The sequence below is a fragment of the Saccopteryx bilineata genome, chromosome 2, assembly GCF_036850765.1.
Source record: "Saccopteryx bilineata isolate mSacBil1 chromosome 2, mSacBil1_pri_phased_curated, whole genome shotgun sequence".
In the NCBI taxonomy this organism is placed as follows: domain Eukaryota; kingdom Metazoa; phylum Chordata; class Mammalia; order Chiroptera; family Emballonuridae; genus Saccopteryx; species Saccopteryx bilineata.
In genome coordinates this window covers 317,914,293-317,935,688 of record NC_089491.1, presented here as the reverse complement: position 1 = coordinate 317,935,688, position 21,396 = coordinate 317,914,293, and the positions used below count along the sequence as shown (strand labels likewise).

Here is a 21,396-nt window from a genome sequence, read left to right as displayed (position 1 = left end):
GTTGAGGTGCATGCAGGAGTCTGTCTTTGCCTTCCCACCTCTCATTTAATAAAAACAAACAAAAAACCCTTTTACACACATCCTTATGGGCTAATTTCAAGTTTTCCAGTTTACTTTGCTGATCCTTAAAAATAAATGTTCATTTGCCATTATTCTACCACCCATGTTATATTTACTTTCAAGTACCTTCATAGTTCTGAGTCCTCACAATGTTGTCAGAAATGGAGAGAGGCTATAGGGAAGTAGGCTTCCTAAAGTCAGAGATCTATTCCTAGAATCCAGGTTTCTGGAATCCTAATCCAGGCTTTTTCCTCCAAATACTTTAGGTGGGGTCTTATTTACACAGCCCAAACCTAAACTGGTTCTAGCAACTTTAGGGAAAGTGTATGATCTATACAATGTTGAAACACTTATTCAAAGACAGGCCCCTCTATGTGAGGTACTTGCAGTTTTCACCAGATTTAGGTTCAGAGGACACCTATAGGCCTGCTTCCATCTTGTGATTCAATCAGCATTGAGTTTTGGGTAATTTTTTTGAGAACTTTATTCAACAAACAACCTCCCAAATGCTTTAAATAATTATACATGTGCTCTTTCTCTCTCTCTCTCTCTGGGTATATGTATATACATATATATTATAGATACTATACTAGCAATTTATTTTCCGAGCCACCTCTCTCCTTGCTTATATTTTAACCAAAGTGTACTTTAACCAAAGTGTACAGGGAAAGAGCTAGAGCACTGTTTTAAAAAAAACCTGTCTCCAATAACATTAGCAATAGAGGGTGGGAGGCAGCATTCTCCTTCCCACTTCCTGAGGCTTTTTTAATATAAATATGCTGATTTTTGCCTTTGCCTCCTGACTCAACTGCAGTCAAGAACTTCCCTTAGCCAGAGTCACCTGATGCGGTGAGTCAGAAGTGTGCAGAATCATCACTTCCAATGACCAAACCCTGGCTGCTTCCCAGCCTCAGAAAGGACACAGCGTAGCAGGAGTGTGCATTCTGACTGGCAGAGGGGAACAAGCCAGATGCTGAGCAGCCTGACAGAATGCAGCAGTATTCAAATGCTGGAAGGAAGGGTGCTGGGGTGGAGTGGGGGCATATATTTGTCTCCTTCTACCCAACACTCTTTCTGTTCATCCCATGGAAGCGGAAAAGGCGTCTGGTCCACAGCAAGCCAGACTGAGTGTGTAATAAAGGAAGGACTGCATAGATCTCTTGATCACAGGCTCCTCTCTCCAGGCACCAAATCCTGCCAAAACACAAAGACACAAAAAAACTTGAAAGGTCTCAATCTGAGAACAAGATAAGCTACAGGAAAGCAGATGCAGAGAAGTACTATTGGTGGGGGAGAGAGAACAATGCAAGGCCCCTGTTGTCACCCTTATTACTTTTCCTGTTGCTCCACTCACAGAGCAAAGCAGCTGGCTGAGGCAGCTGAACCAGACTTCAGATTAAGTAGTCCTCTTCAAGGTTATCATCGCCAGACATAGAGGCAGCTTCTACATAGAGCAGAAATGACGAGAAAGTTAACCCTGATCTAGCAGGCATTGCCTCTGAGATTCAGGGATGTTCCACGACCGCCTTGGTTAAGAGGCAAGTCTTACAGGCTGCCTAGATTGCCGAGGCGGACTGAGGAATGGTAACTGCCAAAGGTGCTCAAGGGAGGGCATGCTGTCTGTACCTGATGAGCTGAGGCAGGACAGGGTGTTTGCTATCTCTTCAGGGCTCTTCCTGGTCTCAGCGAACGTGCTGCTGAGAGAAACATCTGTTCCTGCGGCCTGAGAGGATGAAAATGAGAAAAAGGATGACTGTTGGCTGGTGGGAACTCTCACTTTGCTCACAGGATCTGGTTCAGGAAGCCGAGTTTGGCTGCTGAGAGGAACACAATGCCTCCTTTGACAATCTGGGAATGCTGTCCGCAGAATGTCATGTATGCACAAGACCTGCCCCAAAGCAGCACTCTAAATGCCCACAATGGCTCACTCACATCAAGCACTGTGTCTGGGACAGTTCCGTTTTCTTCCATGTCTTCAGGAAGCTCAACTGCATATCCTTTACGAACTAGTTCTAACCCAATATCAAGTTTCTGAGAAGAAAAATGAAAAGGGAATGATGTTCTCTCTGTAAGAAAAGGAAAATCTGAGGAAACAGGGCAGAGACACTTGAGATATTCCTTTGGTGGGATGGTAAGCAGGATCTTATGGAGTAGGAATAACATCAGATAGGGTTTCTGGGAAAGAAAAAGTAAATGTGATGATAATTATACTAAATAGCTGGTGAGCAATGAGTGAAACCCAATCTTACCTTCCCATTGCTAGTATCATATAAGTAGATCTTGGGCCAAGTTGAGATCCCAGTCTGGACATAGCTCGAGATCTTAGCTACCAGTGGCTTCCAGTCAGCACAGTGAGTAAGTCTGTCAAACTCATCCAAAGCTGCTTCTTCCCATTGTTCACCTGGCAAAGATTGCAGGGAGAGCCTAAGAAGGGGTCAGTGCTGACAGGGGTGGGATTATACCTTGGAGAGAAATGGAAACTACCTTTCTACTCAGAAGGCACCTATGTCTGACTGCCCGGCAAGTTTCTGGCTGTTGCTTTATAGTGCTGGTGAGGAAAACACACCTGAGCCCCATGAACTCAAAAAGCCCTGGAATGTAAGAACTCCTCCCATGTGCTGTATCAAAGTTACTCTATTTGGAGCCAAGGTCAATAGGTGTTGTGACCAATTTACCTGTGGGTGCGATCCGTGCCAGGCTACATTCTATTGCTTGAAATGGAAGGCTTAGGAAGTCACTCCTAAAGTGAAAGAAATTGAAATTAGACTCCTACTACCAGAAGGGCCTTCTTACATTCCTTCCCTTTAGACACACCGACTAAAACAGTGGAGAAGATAATCTTCTGCTCTATACAAACAAGTTCTCCTAAATCCCCCTAGTGATGAGTGCCGAAAGCTAGCTTACCACCCTGTGGCCAGGGATGAGTCAATAGTTGGCACTCCAGCCTGATCCCACCCTGGCCTCCACACTGACCTGAGTGCCCTGAGGTCCCTCAGTGGGCAATCTCCATTATCTCCAAAGTCAACAAAGTAGAGGTCCAGGTTCCCATTCTCCAAGGTACCAAGGACCCGGGCTCGATACCAGGAACCATTTGTAGGTAAAGGTGCTGCTACAATGTCTCCTATATGCACAGTCAAGTCTTCAGGCTATACATGGGGATAAGGACTTAGGAGCAGGTAGAGTTAGGAACGGGTAGGCTAACAAACAAACAGGCAATATCAGAAAGAATGAGTAGTTGCTTTACAGGAAAAGGAAGGAAATATACCACAGTCAAAAAGATATGCCCTTTTTTCATCAAACCTGTCCCTGTCCCTATGGCAACTCACCAGACTATTCTCATAGTGCTGGGTCATTTCATTGACAAGCTTATCCAATTGCAGGCTTCGGGAGCCAATGATTTGGATCCAGAAGTGGTTAGGATGTTCAGAAGCAGAGACATAAACTTCCAGAAATTCATCAGCATGGAAACTAAAGTCAGGACTGGGGACTAAACACAGGTATAAGCAAGTTAAGCTGCAGAAATCATCACTATCTAATATGGTAACCATATCAGAATGTTCTCTGGTTGGAATGAGGAGACCACATCAGGAGATGAAAAGTACAGATACCAAGTGGCTATTACCATTTTAAAAGTGCTCAAGCAGCCCTAATCAGGTAACTTAGTTGGTTAGGGCATCGTCCCTAAATGCCAAGGTTGCAGGTTCAATCTCCAGTCAGAGCACACAGAAGAATCAACCAATGAATGCATAAATATGAAACAACAAATTGATGTTTCTTTCTCTTTTTCCCTTCTTTTCCTCTAAAATAAAAAAAAATTTTTAAGTGGCTGGAGGGACACTGGATGAATCATACAAGAACAGCCTGAAGAAAGGTACTAAGCTATGTTCTGTACCTTCCTATATAATTGAGTAATAAGAGAATTTACATTCTTAGTCATTGGTCATATATTCAAATCAGTCACCAATGATGGTAAATTCTCCATATGCTAGCTGCAGCAGGACTAGTGAAAAGATACATGGACAGATGTGGGCTTGTTCAGATTCCATTCTTGCACTGATTCATTATGTGACCCTGGACAAGTCTGTGAACCTCTCAGGGGCTGGGGTTTCCCTTGCCCATCTCATACCTATGCAGAAAAAAAAAAAGTTCACAGCCTTTTAATTCTTCCTCAATGATTATGATTTTTAAAAACAATGAGACAGGCAAGAAAAATAAATTGGGCTGAGTATTTTACTTGTTTACTAGGTATTTTTGGGCCTGATCAAGCAGTGGCGCAGTGGATAGAGCATTGGACTGGGATGTGGAGGACCCAGGTTCAGAACCCTGAGGTCGGTGGCTTGAGCGTGGGATCATAGACATGACCCCATGGTCTTTGGTTTGAGCCTAAAGGTGACTGGCTTGAAGCTCAAGGTCGCTAGCTTGAGCAAGGGGTCACTTGCTCTGCTATAGCCCCCTGGTCAAAGTATATATGAGAAAGCAATCAATGGACAACTAAAGGAGCCACAATGAAGAATTGATGCATCTCATCTCTCTCCCTTCCTGTCTGTCTGTCCCTATCTGTCCCTCTCTCTCTCTGTCACAAAAAAAAAAAAAGTTTATTTGGAGAAAGAATATCATGTAAATTCATTATTTGATATATTACTCACAGACTAATTTCCTGTGAGCTACCATATTTCTATATTATACTCCATCATTGGTTGGTTTGTATTCAGAAAAATATTATCTTTAGTACCATTCCAAGTAATATCCTACCAGAAGGGTTAATCTGTGATTAAAACTTGTAAATATAGTAAAAAAACATAGCAATTATTTTTTATTGCTTCTTATTTTGGGTTATCTAAGCCATTATTTTTGGCTTCCACATAGCTAATGGGTTCCTTCTCTGTTCCATACTTTCAAACATGGACGTCTCTGGACTGGTCTGCGTTCCAGACTTCTGCGAGCCGTCACCATTAGGTTTTTCCCAGGAACCTTCTTCTGGCTCTCCGATAGCCATGTCACCACCTCCTGTGTAGGGAGGAGCTTCCAGCAGTGAAGCCTGCTCCACACTAGCGCCAGTGTTCCGCCATAAAACTGGCTCGCCAGCTGCGCCTGGCTCTGTCACTTCCTCTCTTCTTATACTGATCGGCTGCTTGCGGGGCACTCTGGTTTCTGCAGAATGAGCGATTCTCTTCCGAAGTTCTTCATCTTCTGAAACTTTCTCTAGAATCAAATGCTGTGGAAAATAACAGGAGGGATGATAGCTATGTGGTCAGATATTTTGACCCAGGATGGAATAAAGGGTTCTTCTCATTCTCAGATATTACTCAAGTCTATGAGCTACTTGCCTTGGCAGCTGCCACTTCCTTCTGTGTTCCTGAGATTTTTATAAGTCTTGATAGTAGTAATGTCCCTTCTGAATCTTTGTCACAGGTAATTTTGGCCCCAGAAGCCTTACAGATAGAACGAATCGTCTCACCACCTCTCCCTGCATTGAACAATACATAAACTCCTGTCCTCCATTCTGGCCAACTTTAACCACTAGAGAAATCACAATTTTGTATACATTAGACAAGATTAGGCACATTCACGGTGGTATGGCCATAGACAATTTTTTATATATATTAGGAGCAGAAAGTCAAGTTTCCAATTGCAAACTGAACAGAATGCAAAATACTGAATGGAAAGCAGGAGATACTAAAATCCCGACTGTAAGAAGGTAATTATGACTTATATTCTCCATCCATCCTATTTAAACTCTAACATTGGCTAGGTTAATTTCTACATGTCATTTCCATTTTCTGACCACTCAGCACACGTTACATCCCCAATTCGTTAGAAGAGACCCTACAAGGTGCGTGAAACATCGGGCTAAGAACAGGACATGTCTCTGTCTCTAAGAGCAGCATAAGTAATGTTCTAGGGAAAAGTATGAAGGTGCTCTCTACAGCACTATCTTGAAAGATTTTGAATAACATGAGCATCCTCAGCTTCCCTTTAAAAATTTATTATGAGGTAAGTAAGTACCTTTACCTGAACCCTTTTGGAACCTATCTGCAAAGTTCAGAGCATTATCTCAACTTGAGGTAATGAGTTTGCTTTATCAACAGCTCTGCAAAAAAGTAAAGCTCTGATCTCAAGTGTCCCTTTTTTTCCTTAGTGAGGTGAAGGAGAAGTAGGCCAGGAAAAACTCTTGGGAAGGTGTGAAAGAAAGGCAAAGATAAAAAAGGAAACAGTAGAGGAAGCTGTCCAGTGGTACCTATGATTCTGCCCACAGATCTCTGGGGAACTGAGAGCTGTTCAGACACTGGGGCATTCTCTGTCAGGATCTGATGGATTGCTGCTTTGGCCTTGCACACCTGAACAGGAAAACCACTGATAAGCAGCACCCGCTCATCGCCTATGTCCTCCGTGTCCACATCGATCCGAGCACCTGTCTGTTTCCGCAGCTGCAGAGAAAAGCATACAGGGCAATAAACTCTGGGAGAACTCCCCTTTAGCTAAGAACACTCTAAACCTAACCCTGGGATAGATGGAACTGGACACAATTATCAGCTAAATCAGGGTGTTATACGCAGTTTTCACTTATAGGTAGTTACAGAAGGAGATTAGTGACAAAGCTAATCAACTGTTAATCAAACAGCACTTAAACAGTTTCTTTTGGTGTTTATTACCCTCTTTCCTCCTAATACTTCTTGGATGAGAGAATGAAGTGTTTTGCTTTTTTTTTTTTTTTTTTTTTTTGGTGATAAGAGACAGAGAGAGAGACATAAAAAGAACAGATAAGGACAGATAGGAAGGGAGAGAGATGAGAAGCATCAATTCTTTGTTGCAGCTCCTTAGTTGTTTATTGATTGCTTTCTCATATGTGCCTTGACTGAGGGGCTGCAGCAGAACAAGTGATCTCTTGCTCAAGCCAGCGACCCCGTACTCAAGCTGGTGAGCCCATACTCAAGCCAGTTGAGCCTGTACTCAAGCCAGAGACCTCAGGGTTTTGAACCTAGGTTCTCTGCATCCCAGTCTGACGCTCTATCCACTGCGCCACCACCTGGTCAGGCAGTATGTTTTGCTTTCTTGACACTCCACCTGAACAATGAAGATAGTAAGAAGACTCAGGAAGCTATTCAATATTTAATGCCAATGAGAGTTTGTTAATTTCATAGTAGAAAAGAATGGTTCAAGCTATACCAATCAAAAATCCCCATTTCAAGCTAAGTAATCCATTCTCTAGGGAGCAGAGTACCCATTTCTAGAAGATAAATAGCATATTAGCTAAAAAGTTCCTGTATCTTTAAAAAATATATATATACATAGTGTGGGTGGGTTTTGTGGGATGAGGCAAAGAAGGAGAAGAAGAATCCACTTCCAGGAAAGCAGACTGCTGACTCACACACTTACCTGTTTAATATTGGCTCCTTGCCGGCCAATGATGAGTTTCACAGCCTCCTGGGGCACTCGCATTTCTATCTCGATGTCATCTTCCCCAACAAACGTCAGCCGCTCTTCTGTACAGATCATGGATCATCAGATCAGATTCAGATAACAGCCAAAGCTACTACCAGCCCTTCTCTGAATCTGTCAAAGAGCTGCTGATCCAAGAGATAAACTGAGGATCTCAACCACAGTGACAGGGAGAAACAGCATCTGAGTGAGAATTAGAACAGCCCAAAGACACCATTTCAGATGCTAAATTGGGAAAAGCATTTGGCTCTGCAACCAAAAGGTGTTGGAATTTAAACAAACTATTTCTCTTGGAGAAGAACGAAGGCTAGAAGTTGCCAGAGGAGTCCATTAGGGTCAGAACTTCTCTTGTTTGTACATAAAACATTTCTCTCGTCCAGCCTCTAGGGAAAATTAAACCCTATAGTTAGTCTTCTCCTAACAGATATAAGGAGCATATAAAAAAAGACAAGAAGATTATAGATATAAAAAAAAAGGAAAAGAAAAAGAACCCATTTCAGTGTTAATGTTGCCAAAGGGAAAAAAGATCAAGAGAATTATAAAATGAAGTCTTCATTTCATATAAATGATAGCTTCACATTAAGAATACAGGAAAGAGCCTGACCAGGTGGTGGCGCAGTGGATAGAGCGTCGGACTGGGATGCCGAGGACCCAGGTTCGAGACCCCGAGGTCGCCAGCTTGAGCATGGGCTCATCTGGTTTGAGCAAAAGCTCACCAGCTTGGACCCAAGGTCGCTGGCTCGAGCAAGGGGTTACTCAGTCTGCTGAAGGCACGTATGAGAGAGCAATCAATGAACTACTAAGGTGTCGCAATAAAAAACTAATGATTGATGCTTCTCATCTCTCCATTCCTGTCTGTCTGTCCCTGTCTATCCCTCTCTCTGACTCTCTCTCTGTAAAAAAAAAAAATAATACAGGAAAGAGCTTGACCTATGGTAGCACAGTGGATAGAGCCTCGACCTGGAATGCTGAAGTCACCAGTTTGAAACCTTGGGTTTGTCGGGTACTATGAGTTGATGCTTCTCACTCCTTCCTTCCCCTTTCTCTCTCTCTTGTTCTCTCCTCTCTCTAAAATTAAAAAAAAAAATAGAGAGAGAGAGAGAAAGAAGCAGCAGCAGCAGACTGATCTGTGGTGGTGAAGTGGATAGAGTGATGACCAGTAATGCTGAGGTTGCTGGTTCAAACCCTGGGCCTGCCTGGTCAAGGCACATATACAAGCAACCAATGAACAGCTAGAGTGAAGCAACTAATTCTCTTCCCCAACCCCCTTCCCCATAAAAATCAATAAATAAATGGTTTGTTTTTTGGTGACAGAGACAGAGACAGACAGAGGTACAGACAGGGACAGACAAACAGACAGGAAGGGAGATGAGAAGCATCAATTCTTCGTTGCAGCTCCTCAGTTGTTTATTGATTGCTTTCTTATATGTGCCCTGATGGAGGTGAGGGGTGGGCTACAGCAGACAGAGTGACCCCTTGCTCAAGCCAGTGACCTTGAGCTTCAAGACAGCGACCTTTGGGCTCAAGCTAGCAATCCATGCTCAAACTGGTAAACTCATGCTCAAGCCTGATGAGCCCATGCTCAAGCTGGCAACCTCAGGGTTTCAAACCTGGGTCCTCAGCGCCCCAGTCCAATGCTCTATTCACTGTGCCACTGCCTGGTCAGGCAATAAATAAAATCTTAAAAAAAAAAAAAGTATACAGAAGAGAAAAAAACAAATAGTTTCAGTCAAAGACCCCTTCACCAAAAGCCAATTACAACCCAACAAATGATCCCCAACCTGGCAAGGACAGTTGTCATTTCAATTTAACAAGATTGGAACACATCTGAACATTTCCATATGTAGAGCTCTGGGTTCACATACCTCTGCTTTCCCTGTATCTGCAGTATAGGATATAGGCAACCATTGCACTAGCCGGGATCCCAAGGCCCAGTGCTATTTTCTGGAGAGTGGATAAACTTGTCCAAGAAGTCCGTTCAGTGGACATTTTCTGCTGTAATCTGACTTACACCCTGAAATAAGCCAATGAGGAAAATAATGAACTTTCATCCAATTACCTTTATGACTGGCAGAGAGACATGGGAACACATTTTATTATTATTATTATTATTAAAGAGAATACTACTGCCTACTTTCTCATTTTAAGAGCTTGAGTAGTTTTAAAATCTGTATCATATAAAAGGTCTCAGGGTAACTTTTAAAAGTTAGCTAAGGGCCACACACACATACAACAAAATAGAAGCAGGCATACTTCATCCACCCCAAGAAGAACTATACATTGATCACAGTTTTAAAAGACAAAAATCAAAATTTTATTAAATGAGTATTTTAAAATATGTATTTAGATTTCTATATCAAACTAATTAAAGTTCCTGGCCCTGGTTGGTTGGCTCAGTGGTAGAGCGTTGGCCTGGCGTGCAGGAGTCCTGGGTTTGATTCCCGGCCAGGGCACACAGGAGAAGCGCCCATCTGCTTCTCCACCCTCTCTGTCTCTCTCTTCCCCTCCGGCAGCCAAGGCTCCACTGGAGCAAAGATGGCCCGGGCTCTGAGAATGGCTCTGTGGCCTCTGCCTCAGGCGCTAGAATGGCCCTGGATGCAACAGAACAACACCCCAGATGGGCAGAGCATCACCCCCTGGTGGGCGTGCTGGGTGGATCCCGGTTGGGCGCATGCGGGAGTCTGTCTGACTGCCTCCCTGTTTCCAGCTTCAGAAAAATACAAACCCCCCCCGAAACAAAACAAAACAAAACAAAAAACAAGCAAAAAAAAAGTTCCTTATATGTGCCCTTCTATATCTCCAGGCCTTTCCTGCAGCTGTTGTCTGTAAGGAATGGCTTTCCAGGCCTAGTTTTGGGCTTTGCAACTTCTACTTATCTTTGTTGAGTCGAGTATTTACTGTCTGTACTGGTTTCTGTTCACTGCTCAACTAACAGTGAGCAGTAAATAGAAAGGGGGGGGGGTTTCACCCTGCTCCATCAAAACTACAACTTCCCAGATAATCAACCTCATGGCATGTACAAGTCTTATCTAATCTTACCTCCATTCCCCTTTTTCTTGGTTTCCCCTATTTCACTGGAGGGGCCTTCTGAGCTTTGGGCTTGTCTTCCAGTGGCCTCTACCCACTGCTATTGTCACTCTGCTGTCTTTGGGTGATTTCATCCATATCTGCAGCTTCAATTAATTTACATGCTAATGACACGAAAACACTGCACCTGGTGCAGAAGCTTCTCACATCTCCTAGAGACCATTGTAATGTGTTCTTACTGTCCTTACAGTGGCCAGTAAGAAGTGACAAGTCAAATACTCTGACACTGAATCTTCATTTTGCTGCCAAGCAAATCTTAACATGTTTCTCACTATATTTCCTTATTCCATATACACCTCACCTTCTCAGACAATTATCCATACTATCCCCTCTCAAATCTCTACTATCTCCTTCTCCGTCCTCTCTCTCAACTGATGTCCTGGTTTCCTATTTCACCAAGAAAGTAAACCACTCAGAGAAAACAAACTTCCACCACATTTACCCACCTACCTAGATCTGTGCCTAAATATTTCCTCTTCTCTTCTGCAGCCATGGATGAACTGTCTCAGCTCCTAGCACTGAAGTCTCTCATAAAAGTGTTGCTCCACCAACACTGCTCTCCTTCCTTCTGTGGCTTCGTTATGTTTTCCTCTCTACTGGATCTTTCCATTAGCAGACACACATGCTATTATTTCTCCTTTCTTAAAGAAAACGTTTCTCAATTCCAATTCTTCCTCCAAATAATTCTTTCTTTCCTTCCTTTTACAGGAAAACTTAAAGAGTGCTAATACTTCTGTGCTCAATTTCTCTTCTTGAATTCACTGTCACAGCTCCTGTCAGTCAGTGACTTCACATTGCTAAGTCCTCATTTTACCTGACCGTGCCCCAGTACCTGGCACAGCTGGTGACTGCCTCTTCTCTGAAATATTTCCTTGGCTTCCACAACAGCATCCTTTCTTTGTTTTCCTTCTCTCTTTCTGGCTGCTCCAAGTGTCTCCTTTGCTAGATCCTTCTGTTTTTTAAATCTCTAAACACAGGAATGCCTCAGGGCTCCGTCCTTTGCTCTACCTCATTTTCTTGGTGATCTCATCAAGTTTCATTTTCAGCTTGGCTTTAAATCCCATCTATAGGTTGAGAATTCTCAAATTCCAAATGGTCCACTTGGACCATTTTTTGGAACAACAGATTTGTAAATCCAACTGCATATGAGACATCTCAAACAGGTACAACACTGAGTTCCTGATCTCATTCCTTTCCTGTATTTCGTCTCTGCCATCTCTGCAAATAGTAACTCCCTTCTTTTAGTCTCTCAGGCTAAATATCCTGCTCATCCTCTCCCTCAAACAATACATCCAACCTGTCAGCAAATCCTATTCATTCTACATACAAACTACCCAGAATATGACCACTTTTTTACTTCTCTACTGTTATGACCACCATCTACTCTAAACCATTATCTCCTGCCTAAATTATTGCAATTGTTTAATTATGTCCCTGCATTTGCCATTGTTCGTTCAGTTTATTCTTCTTGAATTCACTGTCACAGCTCCTGTCATAATGTTATATGACTCTAACACAACAGTTAGAGTCATATAACATTACTCATCTGCTCAAAATCTTCCAGGGCTTCCCACCTCACTATGATTAGAAGCCAGTTATTATAATGACCTGCAAGGTCTTCATTTTGATTGTCTATCCATTAGAATGTAAACTTCACAAGTGCTTAGCAAACAGTAGCTACTTGATAAATATTTGGTCAATAATCATTTGTTGCCTTGGCCAGATAGTTCAGTTGGTTAGAGTGTGATCCTAATACATCAAGGTTGTGGATTTCATCCCCAGTCAGAGCATATACAGGAATCAACCAATGAATGCATAGATAAGTGCAAAAACAAATCAATGTTTCTCTTTCCCGTCCCCCTTCCTCTCTCTCTAAAATTAATCAATAAAATTTTAAAAATCATTTATTGAGTGAATAAACTTCCTATTCTTCAGCAACTCTGTTGCTTGCATGTAAACTCATTAATGGCATAAAAGGTTCTTTATAATTTGATCTCTGCCAACCACTATACTGTATTCTTTAAAAATTTTTTTTTATTTATTGATTTTAGCAAGAAAGGAAGGAAGGGAGGGGGGCAAGGGAAGAGAGGAGAGAGAGTGAGAAAGAAACACAGATCTCTTCCTCCTGTATGTGCCTGACCAGGCATTGAACCAGCAGCCTCTGTGCTCTGGGATGCTCACCAACTGAGCTATCCAGCTAGAGTTGCTGCCCATTATATTCTAAACCTATCTCTACTAGCGGATATGATGTGCTCTGATGTGTCACTTCTCACTTCCTAGTCTTATCCCTTAGCCCATCTGGTATTCTCGGCAAAATCCTATTCCTTCTTTAAGTCTCAGCTCTACCACTACCACTTCTTTTGAGATCTCTGGGGTTTCCCCTAGCTGATGTCAGGTGAGTTCCTCCTTAGCTCACACTGCCCTATCCAGGGGTCCCCAAACTTTTTACACAGGGAGCCAGTTCACTGTCCCTCAGACCGTTGGAGGGCCGCCACATACAGTGCTCCTCTCACTGACCACCAATGAAAGAGATGCCCCTTCCAGAAGTGCGGCAGGGGGCCGGATAAATGGCCTCAGGGGGCCGCATGCGGCCCGTGGGCCGTAGTTTGGGGACGCCTGCAAACGATGCCTCCATGACAGCCCTGGTTCATCACACTGGATGCAAGGTGTATCTGTCATCGCTATACCACTGGCTTCATCAGTGCAGTTCAATCATATTTATTAAGTAGATGTGCTAAATGCTACTATGGCATTTAAGGACAAAGATGTAAAGGTATGTATGTGTACTGAGTAGATACTATGCCACTAGGCACATTACATATATCATTCAATCTTCATACAATCCTGTAAAGTAGAAAATATTAATTCCAGTCTTACAGGCAAATACCCACAATTAGAGTTCATCCAACTTCTTACTCAGAGTGTGGGTTATTATTTGCATATTATAAACTTTTTAAAGTGACTTTGAAAGCACCTCCACCCCTCCTTTAAAATTCTCAGTAAAACTATCTGGTATCTTCATTTTTTAGTTTGGTCAACACATTCAATTCAAAAAATGAATAAATACTGTTGAAAAATCCTGTGGGTGGTAAAGAAAAAGAAAACAACAAAAACTAAAGATAGTGTCTATTTCCAGATATTACAATCTAGCAGAAAACACAATGTGGCTTTTAACAAGGTTTGCTTTAAAATGAGTGAGGAAATGTAATTTATGCTACACTTTGCTTCCAGGTACAAATATTCAACCTATATGATTATGATCGCCAAGGAAAAAAAAATGTTATTAGACTATTAAGTCTAATAACATTAATAAAAAACTTATTTCAGAATAAAACTGGTTCTATATGTGCTTTTCCTGAAAGCCTTTCAGGAAGAGTGATGAGAAGACCTAGCACAGAAATATCATTCTGAGGAGCACATAAAAATTCCCTAAGGAGACTGCAGGTGGATTTCTTACTACTGTCAGTCAGAGAACCCAGTTTTGTATCTGGCCTCAGACAGCTTTACTGACCAGCAGATATGCATAAAAGTCATCAGAGAACTACTAGAAGTTTATTTTTCAAATTTTCAAATTTATTTTTCTAGCCAATAGTTTTAAACAAATTTAATCTATTCTCTTGCCCAGACTCATGGCCTTAAGAAAAAAATAAAAATAATTCTAGGCTATCAGTTAGTTAATAAGTGGATCCAGTATCATATCACTTTTAGAGACTGAGTATCAACCTGACAGATTGGGGCTGCTCCATCCTCCTCTCCCCCACCTTTTGGTGGGTAGGAAGAAAAGGGTTGAGTTTTAATGTGGGGTTGAGATTTGAGGTTCCTTCCCTAACAGGATAAAAATCAGTCTCTCTCACTCTCCTCTATCCCAAGTAGGCTGCAAATAAAACCTCTCAACTCTTTCTTTGAAAGTCTGGGTAGTATCATGTAAACATCTTTTTATATACCAAAGGAAAGGAAACAAGCCTGGTTTCATAAAAGATTTTTGGCTTAAGTGATTCTTGAGCCAAAAGAACTACCATTTTCCTATGTTAAGATATGGTTTATTGGAATAAACAGGAAGTAAGGAACCCCCCCCCCCCCCAAGATACGGTTTATTATGGGTGTCTAGAAAAGATTTTACTTCTTTTATCTACTGGTTATTTCCTATATTTTCTCATACGGTCTCTAATGTGCAAAGCTTGTCTTCACTATTAATGTGCCCTAGTTAGAGATAGTACTAGCTCTCTGTTGTAGGCTGAGTATGCTGGGGACACAAAGAGGAGTAAGAACTCTTGCCCTGAAATACTCAGCCTAGTAGGCAAGATTAACACCAAAACAACTAATTACATGGCAATGCAAAGACACTATAAATTTTTGGTTAATGCAACAGCTGGGAGGAACTAGAATTTAAAAGGTTTCTTAGATGGGTCACAGGTGAAAACCACCCTATTAAAATGCAAATCATTAGCAGTGATTTGCAAACCGCAGCCAGCAAGCCACATGCAGCTCAGTCAGATTGAGGATGCTTTTAGCAAAGGCCAGTTTAGGAGTACCCTAACTAAGTTAATAACAGTGTACCTACCTATATAGTTTAAAAAATTTGTCTCTCAAAAGAAATTTCAGTCGTTGTACTGTTGATATTTGGCTCTGCTGACTAATGAGCTTGCTGACCACTGGAAGTGTGTCATGTGGGAATAAGTGAGGAATAGAACATCAACAGGGAGCATGGAACTTGCCAGAGGGTGAATTGAGTGTGCATGAGATTTCCTATTTTACACAAGGTGGTGAAGAAGCCTTGTTGGTGGGCTGACATTGAGTCGAGACTTAAAGGACAGTGGAGCCATCCATGTGTATGTCTGGGAAGAGAGCCTGGCAGGAACTAACTCTCATCCTAGGGTCGATTTCCTGAGTTTATGCTGTGACTTCATCTTTTCCTTCTCCCCAGTTCTGTCTCCTTTGTCAAGTATTACCTTCCACCTTTTCATTTTTTTTTCTAGAGATCCGAAATGTATTTTATTTGTTCAACTTGACTTCCCTTTTGTCCTCATGAAGGGAACTTGCCAGTAGGAGCTAATGTTTCCCTGTTTGCTTTACACTGTGTTTTAGTCAGTATGTGATTAGATGCTTACTCCTAAACCTGCCAGTCCTTCTAACCATTCCAGTCACCCCAACATTCAAGTAATTTTGCCATAAAATGACCCAGGGCAGGATTATATAGAGATTATCATATAATATAGGAGGGTTTTTTTTTGTTTGTTTTTTGTATTTTTCTGAAGTTGGAAAAGGGGAGGCAGTCAGACAGACTCCCGCATGCGCCCGACCGTGATCCACCCGGCATGCCCACCAGGGGCGTTGCTCTGTTGCAACCAGGGCCATTCTAGCGCCTGAGGCAGAGGCCATAGAGCCATCCTCAGTGCCCGGGCCAACTTTGCTCCAATGGAGCCTTGGCTGCGGGAGGGGAAGAGAGACAGAGAGGAAGGAGAGGGGGAGGGGTGGAGAAGCAGATGGGCGCTTCTCCTGTGTACCCTGGCCGAGAATCGAACCTGGGACTCCTGCACACCAGGCCGATGCTCTACCTCTGAGCCAACCGGCCAGGGCTAATATAGGAGGTTTTAATTGACTATTCCTACAAGGAGGTTAGGGAGTTTTTCCTTTGTAAAAAAATTTTCAGAACTATATTCTTTTAAAAATAAAACACTTTATTTTTTAGAACAGTTTTATTCACAGCCAAATTGAGAGGAAGATATAAGATATCACAAATATCCCCTGCTCCCATATTCCGACAGACTCTTAGGTTAGCAACATTCCCCACAGTCTACATTGACACACCATTATCTCCCAGAGTCTGTACTTTACGTTAGGGTTCACTCTTGGTGTTATACATTTCATGGATTTGGACAAATGTATAATGACATATCCACCATTATAGTATCACATAGAGTATTTTCACTGCCTTAAAAATCTCCTGAGCTTGCGGAGCCTGTGGTGGCACAGTGGATAGAGCATCAACCTGGAACGCTGAGGTTGTGGGTTCACAACCCTGGACTTGCCTGGTCAAGACACATCTGACAACCAGTGAACAACTAAAGTGAAGCAACTGAGTTGATACTTCTTACCCCTCTCCCCAACCTCTCTCTCCTCTCTCTGTAAAGTAAATAAAATCTTTTTAAAAAATTAAAAAAAAATTGCAAATCACGCCTGACCTGTGGTGGCTAGGTGGATAAAGTGTCAACCTAGAATGCTGAGGTCACTGGGCTGAAGCCCTGGGCTTTGCCTGGCCAAGTCATATATGGGAGTCAATGCTTTCTGCTCCTCCCTCACTTCTTTCTTTCTTCTCTCAAAAATGAATAAAGTCTTTAAAAAATGCAAATCATTTCTCTCCTGCATTCAAACCAGTAAATATACAGTATCCAATGTCTGCTTGGCCCTGGGGATACCACAGTTCAGACCGACTTAGTAGTTGCCTTCACGAAGCTTCCTATTAGGCAGGGAAGGTCTTATCTTTTTTTTTTTTTTTAAAGATTTTATTTATTTATTTATTTATGGACAGAGAGAAGGATAGATAGGGACAGACAGACAGGAATGCAGAGAGATGAGAAGCATCAATCATCAGTTGTTCGTTGTGGCACCTTAGTTGTTCATTGATTGCTTTCTCATCTGTACCTTGACCGCAGGCCTTAAGCAGACCAAGTAACCTCTTGCTCGAGCCAACGACCTTGGGCTCAAGCTGGTGAGCTTTTTGCTCAAACCAGATGAGCTGGGTGGGCTCAAACTGGCGACCTCAGGGTCTCGAACCTGGGTCTTCTGCATTCCAGTTCGACGCTCTATCCACTGCACCACCGCCTGGTCAGGCAGGAAGGTCTTATCTTGACAGACAGTAGTCTGTAGGTGTCAAAGTTTTGGAGAAATAAATCCAGCCCTGTGAACAAGAGCGGTAACTCCATCCCAACTCCAATGCTGTCTGCCTTTACCACCAAGTTTCTGATTGTAATTCGTGCTTATGGGGCAAAGAAATCATAGAATTTTAGAACTGGAAGGGACCACAGAGATGATTTGATTCCACAAATAATGTTGCAACTGGGGAAATTGAGGCTGAGGTGATAAGGAATTTCTCTATGGCTACACAGCTAATTAGTCATTTCTACAATGTGGTGTGAAATGTGGTTTGAAGACCAGTCACGAATAGTACCTCTTTAAGGAGACTTACAGGACTAATAGCACCTTTTTTTCCTCCTAGTTTAGAAACTATCAGAATCAAGGCAAAAGGATATCTGATATTCCTCTGGCTCTGTGACCAAATCCCTTCAGTCCTGATCCTTATACTACATTGGGTTTCATCGCTTTGGGCTAACCTGTGTAATGCGTGTGCATTACCGGTACTTGTAGATTAACAGCTGTGTCTGTAATAAGAATGAATTGAAGGCAGCAACAGTGAGGGTAGGGAGACTAATTCAGGAGATATCCCAGGTTATCAGTGACAAGGACAGAGAAAAGTAGATGAATTAGCAAGTTTTAACAGGTAGAACACACAAGATTTAGTCATTGATTATGGAAACATTAGAGGGTCAACCAAGGAACTGGCTACCAGGTTTCTCAGTTGAGCATCTGGTAGAGATAAGAGAATATTGATGATCTGGCACCTGAGATAAGAGAATATTGATGATCTGGTGGTAGAGGGGGTGTGTGGGGTTCGTTGTGGCACCTTAGTTGTTCATTGATTGCTTTCTCATATGTGCCTTGACTGCGGGCCTTCAGCAGACCGAGTAACCCGTTGCTCGAGCCAGAGACCTTGGGCTCAAGCTGGTGAGCTTTTGCTCAAACCAGATGAGCTGGGGGTGCACACTTATTACACAGGTTAGCCCAAAGCGATGAAACCCAATGTAGTATAAGGATCAGGACTGAAGGGATTTGGTCACAGAGCCAGAAGAATATCAGATATCCTTTTGCCTTGATTCTGATAGTTTCTAAACTAGGAGGAAAAAAAAGGTGCTATTAGTCCTGTAAGTCTCCTTAAAGAGGTGCTATTCGTTACTGGTCTTCAAACCACATTTCATACCACATTGTAGAAATGACTAATTAGCTGTGTAGCCATAGAAAAATTTCTTTATCACCTCAGCCTCAATTTCCCCAGTTGCAACATTATTTGTGGAATCAAATAATCTCTGTGGTCCCTTCCGATTCTAAAATTCTATGATTTCTTTGCCCCATAAGCATGAATTACAACCAGAAACTTGGTGGTAAAGGCAGACAGCATAGGTAGAAGGGCTCTGACAAGGATACATTTATGGGGTGACTTCTATTTGAACTGGAAGCCAAATTTTACTAAGTCTTCTTTGGATATTAAAATGAAGTTTGTGCTAATTGTTATCAGCTGATGCCTCAAAGAATGAGTATCTACTTGATAGACCAACTACAGCTATTTACAATCAATATATTCTTTCACGTTGTTTTAAGTTTCTTTTCAGAAAAAATAAGTGGGAAATACAGGGGTCTTCAGATTATGACAGTTCTGACATACGATGTTTCGAGTTTACAATGCTCGCTCCCATAAACACTTTTAAAGAATTGAGACGTGAGTGTTTCAGCTTGCTCATTTTTTGTCATGTTTTTTGTTACTACAGTACAGTGTACAGTCCAGGATATTTATGTCCTTTTCCTTTTTCTGTGGCTTGTGTTTTTATGTTCTAGATTATGATTTTACAACTGTGTTAGGATTGGTAAGTAACTTAGGCTAGGGTGTATTTCAACTTACACAAAATTCGGGTTATGTCATAGGAATGGAACTGTGTCGTAACCTGAGGATCCCTTGTAATAGGATGGATATAGAGATTATTGTAGAAAACTGAATGCTAGCTTGTGTTTTATTACTTCAGATTGAATGTGAAGAGAAGAGGATCAGAATTTAAGACCACAGTTCCTAGACCTAGGGGAAGCTGGGTAAAGAAAAGAGGAGACACATGACCATTTTAAGGCGAGGAATGCGGCTAGGGTGATGGTTTTCAGCAAAAGCTAATTTCCAAGTTTCCTGCAATTTGTATTAAACTTCTCCTAATAACTATCTGAAACTAAGACTTACTTCTATATTATCATTTCACAAACACAGGAATCATATTACATGGTGAGTTCCATAGGGAAAGGACCTCTCATTCCAGTATCTCTTAATAATCAGAACCTAGAAAATATCTAAAACATGGTGATAGGCTTGTTGAACTGAAGTACCTCATTCAATTTCCTCATCCTCGCTACATTTGTTTTTATTTTTTAATTTTTTATTTTTTTGTATTTTTCTGAAGCTGGAAATGGGGAGGCAGTCAGACAGACTCCCGCATGCGCCTGACCGGGATCCACCCGGCACGCCCACCAGGGGGCGATGCTCTGCCCACCAGGGGGCGATGCTCTGCCTATCTAGGGCGTCGCCATGTTGCTACCAGAGCCATTCTACCACTCTAGCGCCTGAGGCAGAGGCCACAGAGCCATCCCCAGCGCCCGGGCCATCTTTGCTCCAATGGAGCCTTGGCTGCGGGAGGGGAAGAGAGAGACAGAGAGGAAGGAGAGGGGGAGGGGTGGAGAAGCAGTTGGGCGCCTCTCCTGTGTGCCCTGGCCGGGAACCAAACCTGGGACTTCCGCACGCCAGGCCGACGCTCTACCACTGAGCCAACCGGCCAGGGCCGCTACATTTATTTTTAAACCAGTGAGTGAAGAAGGCCTCAAAAAGCCTCAATTCACCCTGGCCGGTTGGCTCAGTGGTAGAGCGTCGGCCTAGCGTGCCGAGGACCCGGGTTTGATTCCCGGCCAGGGCACACAGGAGAAGCGCCCATTTGCTTCTCCACCCCTCCGCAGCGCTTTCCTCTCTGTCTCTCTCTTCCCCTCCCGCAGCCAAGGCTACATTGGAGCAAAGATGGCCCGGGCGCTGGGGATGGCTCTGTGGCCTCTGCCTCAGGCGCTAGAGTGGCTCTGGTCACAACATGGCGACGCCCAGGGTGGGCAGAGCCTCGCCCCATGGTGGGCGAGCCGGGTGGATCCCGGTCGGGCGCATGCGGGAGTCTGTCTGACTGTCTCTCCCTGTTTCCAGCTTCAGAAAAATGAAAAAAGAAAAAAAAGCCTCAATTCATTTCTCTCAAGCTGAGAACAGAAGCTATAAAAATGGGACTTTAGCAAGGGAGTCTTCAGCCAAAACTCACGTTAATAGCCGCGTTAAGAAGGAGGGAAACTAGGAAAACTAACAACCCCTCTAATTTATTATTCTGACGACGGCACATAGTAATTCTGTTAGAGATAATTAAAAGCTGGGGAAAATAAAAGGCAAATGGATAAACCGATAACGGTTCTCAAAAAGGACCAGTCCATGGAAGAGTCGGACGGGTAAACCCTCTGGCACTGGGTCTGCTACGGCTTAACCCTGAGCCCACAGCACTTCCTCTGGAGACGGTTCTGTCCTCCGGGGAAAAAGCTGTCCCAAGTAGTACCTCACCACCCGGGGTTCAGACGGCAGCCCCTGGGCCCCCCACTCCGGCCTCGCCCGGCGGCGCTCGGACGCCTCCCTTCCTCAGCCCCACATTTTCGTCTCCTCGTTGCCAGGCGTCCTCACCCGGCCTCTCCCACTGCCCCCGCCTCCGCTCCCGGGCCTTACCGCTCCGCTAGGCAGCCGTCGCGCGATCGCTCTCGCACCTCAGCCCCGCGGCCGACGCCCCCTCACTCGCACCCCTCCGCGCAGTCTGGCGGCCCTCCCTTCACTCCCCCTCACCTGCCCACACCAATCAACGTCCAGCTCGCAGCCCGACCAATCGCATGGCCGGCTCCCACCAATCCCTCCGCCGCTGCCTCTGAGCG

At 43.3% G+C, this 21,396-nt stretch overlaps 1 protein-coding gene across 1 annotated transcript; it reads right to left on the bottom strand.

Moving 5' to 3' along the window:
* Positions 1 to 1,062: 1,062 nt before the first annotated feature.
* On the bottom strand, positions 1,063 to 21,295 carry TDRKH (tudor and KH domain containing). Its single transcript, XM_066254524.1, is given in 14 exon segments — positions 1,063 to 1,188; positions 1,190 to 1,254; positions 1,687 to 1,783; positions 1,993 to 2,091; positions 2,310 to 2,461; positions 2,736 to 2,800; positions 3,034 to 3,206; positions 3,387 to 3,547; positions 4,954 to 5,275; positions 5,388 to 5,527; positions 6,299 to 6,488; positions 7,438 to 7,544; positions 9,366 to 9,514; positions 21,197 to 21,295. Coding segments are annotated over 13 exon segments (1,821 nt in total). The 5' UTR covers positions 9,490 to 9,514; positions 21,197 to 21,295.
* Between the last annotated feature and the right edge of the window lie 101 nt (positions 21,296 to 21,396).